Here is a 4,582-nt window from a genome sequence, read left to right as displayed (position 1 = left end):
AGCGCGGAATGAGTGCATTTGAAATTCTCTGAATTTTTTGAATAACCTAAATTCCTAAATGCTTCTGAATTCCTTGAATATTTGGAATTCTCTGAACTCCTTAAATTCGTTCAATTTAATGAATTCTTTGAATTCCTTTAATTTTAATTAACATTTACTTAAATCCTTTGAATTAGCTAAAAACCCAGAATTCATGGAATATCATGAATTTCTTAAAATTCTCTGAAGTTCTCGAATTCACTGAACTCCTTAAATTCGTTCAATTTAATGAATTCGTTGAATTCCTTTAATGCAATGAAATTTCTTAAATTTTTTGAATTCCCTAAATGCACCGAAATCCCTGAAACTCTCTGAAAGCCTTGAATATTCTTCATTTTTTTATGATTCGAAATTTTCTTAATTCCTGAAAATGAATATTTTCCGTGTCTGCCCTGAAATCCTCGAATTCCTTGAATGCCCTGAATTTCTTGAATGTTCTGAATGCCTTGAATATTTTGAATTCCTGAAGAGTCCTTTGAATTTGCTAAATGCCCAGAATTCATGGTATATCACGCATTTTTTTTAAATTCTTGAATTCTTTGAATTCCTCGCATTCACTGAACTTCTTAAATTCTTTGAATTACTTAAATGCCCTGAAATCCCTGAACTTCTCTGAAATCATTGAATATTCTTTATTCTTTGATGATTCGGATTTTTTTTAATTCCCGAAAATCTAAATTTTTCTTGTCTGCCCTGAAATTCTTGAATTCCTTAAACATTCGGAATTCTCTCCCTTAAATTCTCTTCATAAATTCCCTTAATGATATAAAATTTCTTCAATTATCCGAATTCCTTGAATTTTCCAAATGCACTGAAACTCCGAAATGCTCGGAATTCTACGAAATACTTGAATATTTTAGATTTTTTCGATAATGCGGAATTCTCTGAATTCCTTTGCGTCTCTGAAATCCCTGAATATTCTGAATTCACTAAAATACTTGAATTTCTGGAATATTCTGAATTCCCTGAATCCTTTGAATATTTGAAATTCCCTGATTTCTGGAATATTCTGAATTGCTTGAATCCTCAAATTTCTGAAAATCTCAGAATTTCTTAAATTTTCTGAAACTCTTGATTTCTCTGATTTTCCTCAAAGCTTTGATTCTTCTGAATTTTCTGAAATCCTTGAATATTTTGAATTCATTGAATTCTCTGAAAATGTTGAATATTCTGAATTTCTGGAATTTATTAAACGTTATAAATTCCTTAAATTCCTATTGTATTTTTCGAGCCCCCCGAAATGAGCTGAATCTCCTGAATTCGTTAAATACATATTGTGCATTCTTTTACTTCCTGAATACTTTCTATTTAGTCGAATTCCTTAATATTCAGAATTCTCCGAAATCCCTGAATTCCTTCAATTATTCTAAAACATTTGCATTACTTAGAAGTACTTGGAAATCAGGAAATTACGACAATTCAAGGAATTCATATGATTGAGGCAACATCAAGGATTTCATAATATTGCAAGGTTATTTAGAAGCTTTAGAAGAATTCAAAGAATTTAGATGAATTCGGATAAATCAGGGAATTCGAAGGAATTCAGAAGATTTGAAAAAAAGTTCCTAATAGAATTCTAAAGGATTTAAAGGAGTTTAAAAGCATTACAAGGAATTCGAAGGATGAATAAGATTTTAAAGAAATGAAACATTTAAAGTTACTGATTTAGCACTGACACATATGTATAATTAAAATTTAAATATTTCACGCATAAAATTATTTTATGAAAATTCACCACAATTAAAAATGCTGAAAATCATTAATAACTGAAGTAGCTTTTTAATTTCCGAGAACTCTTTCCATTTAAACTGCGAAAAACACTATTTGTGCATGGTAAATAAAAAATCATGCTTTTTAAATTATATATTTCATTTTGCACGTTTACAGCCGAAATGGTGAAGAAAGACTTGCATCTTGACGGTTAGCATCAACCAGCCTTACTGAAAATTGAAATATTGGTGCATTTAATGTTCTAAAAAAATTATTCATGAAATATTTTATTTTCTAAGCAAGATCAATAAAGTGATTTTTACATGAAATCGTGTTTTATTTCGAAGTATCTATCTGCTTTTATTCAAGTTTCGTTATTTCGTTCGGTCATTTAGGAGATCGTCCATATATTACGTAAGACGTTTTTCTTTTGTTTATATCGCTGTGTCCTTTTCAACTTGACAAAAATGTTATTTTTGTCTTTATTCAAACAACAGAAAAACGTCTTACGTAATATATGGACGATCCCTAGTCTGGAAGAAGATGCTCTTAAAAAATTTGACAATCTGGAATATCCGCTTTCCCAACTGGTCAAGATCTAAATATAGACTTTATTGGTTTTATGTTTCTATCTTGTTTCATGTATAAAATTAAAGTTACCTGAATTCTTCTTCAGCCGTTCTCTTAGTCATTATCTTATCTTACCGGCTACCGTTCTGTTCAGTTCGCGTATTTTTGACAACGAGATTAGTGATATCAAACAACTCTATAATTATTTATCTGTTAACTAAAGAAATGACCGCGCTATTTGGGGCCAGTCTTGTTAAACACAGCAAATAGTGGTGAATTCTTCTTTGTAGAACCCAGTGCAGTACCATGCCTCTCAGAAAATAATCATATATTCTTTCATTTATAGTCTATATATCTACATTTCATGATAGTGCAGTTCTTTCATTCGCGTTGTTGACTGTGATCGAAAAATAATTGCAATAATGTCAAAATTTTCTATTTTGTTACTATTCATGTTTATATTTGTGGCTAGGGCTTTCAGAAATCCAAAAATGGCTCTAAGTCCCAATGATCCAACTTCCTTTTCCAGACCTGGTAAGCTATATTCAACAGATTTGGTTAAAAAAATTATGGTATTTGAAATTGCCACATTACAAAAAATAGCGCATTTGGAACCTAAAAAAGTATAATTAATTTGGAATCTATGAACATGCACCTTGGTTTTTCGCGCTAAAAAAAATGTTATAACAAATTTCTAGTTTGGGACCGTGCATAAATTAATTAATTTTTGCCGACTAAACTTTTTTCGTGAATTTATTTAAAGATCATCCAACAATAAAGTGAATTTTCAATAAAAAAGATAAATTCTAAATGAAAAAATGTATTAGTTGATATTTTAACAGAGAAAAGATTTCCATTTGAAATCGAAAATCGTCAATAAAGGAAAATAATGTATCCTAAACGTTGAGCTTCCAAATCAAAAAGACGAGCTTTCTACAAAATAGTTGAATTTTTAATCACAAAGATTAATTTTCTAGCAAAAAGACGGAATGTCGGCAATAATGACATAAAATTTTCAATGAAATATGTAGTTGAATTTTTAAGTTTTAAAATATCAACTTTTAACCAAAAACGGATAGTTGAATTTTCGTAAAAAAAATTGAATAAAAAAATATGAATTTTGAAAAAAAGTTCATATTCTTCTAAATATTTGAATGTTCAACCAAGAAGTTAAATTCGTACTTGAAAAAATTAATGTTTGACATAAAAAGATGTGAAAAAAAAGATTGAAAAAACCATTTTAATTTAAAATCAAAAACAATTAAACTCAGCCAAAAAGACGAATTTTTAACAAAAGACATGAATCCTCAACTAACCTCAAATTAATTTTCAACCGAATTTTTACATCTACTAAAAATGATAAAGTTTAAACTCGAAGCGAATCGAATTTTCAACAAAATAGTTGAATTTTCAAGCAAACAAAATATTTTTTAACTAAAATGATGAAGCTTCGACTGAAAAAATGAATTTTCAATAAAGCAGTTAAACTTTCGATCAAATAGTTGACTTTTTTTACCAGATTGTTGATTTTTCGAACTGAACATACGAATTTTCTACAGTTGATTTTTCAACAAAAAAGTTCATTTTCAACCGAAACAAATTAATTTTTAACCAGACAGTTGAATTTCTAATCAAAACAACATGTAAAAATTTCAAGAATAAAGGATTTTAACCAAGAAGACGAATGTTTATCAAAAAAGTTGAAAGTTTTTTTAACAAAATATTTTTAGGTATGTAAGAAAAAAAAATTGATTGAATTGTTGAATTTCCATGTTAAAAAGACGGATTTTTAACCGAAAAATATGAAAGCTCAACAAATAAGTTAATTTTAAACCAAACAGTTGAATCTTCAAACAAATGGTTCAATTTGATTTAGAACCATTAATTTTTACATAAAAAGATAAATTTTCTACAAAACAGTTACATTTTTAACAAAAAAGTTAATTTGCAACCGAAACAGATTACTTTTAATCAGACAGCTGCATTTCTAACAAAAATAATATGTAATGTTGACAAGAAAAATGTTTTTTCCAAGAAGACGAATGCTCTACAAAATAGTTACATTTTTAATGAGAAACAATATTGTTGTAAAGAAAAAAATGTTTAATTTAATTCTTGAATCTTCAAGCCAAAGAGACAAATTTTCAACTAAACAATTTAATTTTCAACCAAAAAGGATGACTTTTTACCAAAACTGTTGAACACACTTGTTGAAACACTTGTTGAAAACACTTACTATTGAAAAGGAATTACGTAGAGGCTG

General features: G+C 28.2%; 2 protein-coding genes across 3 annotated transcripts in view; one reads left to right on the top strand and one right to left on the bottom strand.

Annotated features, from left to right (window-relative positions):
• LOC117168212 (tigger transposable element-derived protein 2-like) overlaps positions 1–2,556 on the bottom strand; it is a 12,445-nt gene extending 9,889 nt beyond the window's left edge. Inside the window, exon 1 of the mRNA XM_033353692.1 lies at positions 2,410–2,556. Within this exon, the coding sequence (XP_033209583.1) occupies positions 2,410–2,441 (32 nt within the window). The 5' untranslated portion in view covers positions 2,442–2,556. The remainder of the gene's footprint in view (positions 1–2,409) is intronic.
• Positions 2,407–4,582, top strand: part of LOC117168210 (leukotriene A-4 hydrolase-like) — a 6,422-nt gene continuing 4,246 nt past the window's right edge. Inside the window, exons 1-2 of one of the 2 annotated variants that reach the window (XM_033353690.1) lie at positions 2,407–2,591; positions 2,666–2,853. In XM_033353690.1, coding sequence (XP_033209581.1) covers positions 2,742–2,853 — 112 coding nt within the window. In that variant the 5' untranslated portion in view covers positions 2,407–2,591; positions 2,666–2,741. Of the gene's footprint in view, positions 2,854–4,582 lie in introns of both variants that reach the window. The other variant, XM_033353689.1, reaches the window with a different exon arrangement.

Source organism: Belonocnema kinseyi, chromosome 2 (genome assembly GCF_010883055.1).
Source record: "Belonocnema kinseyi isolate 2016_QV_RU_SX_M_011 chromosome 2, B_treatae_v1, whole genome shotgun sequence".
In the NCBI taxonomy this organism is placed as follows: domain Eukaryota; kingdom Metazoa; phylum Arthropoda; class Insecta; order Hymenoptera; family Cynipidae; genus Belonocnema; species Belonocnema kinseyi.
The sequence above is the reverse complement of the archived record's forward strand: the minus strand, read 5'-3'. Positions and strand labels throughout refer to the sequence as shown.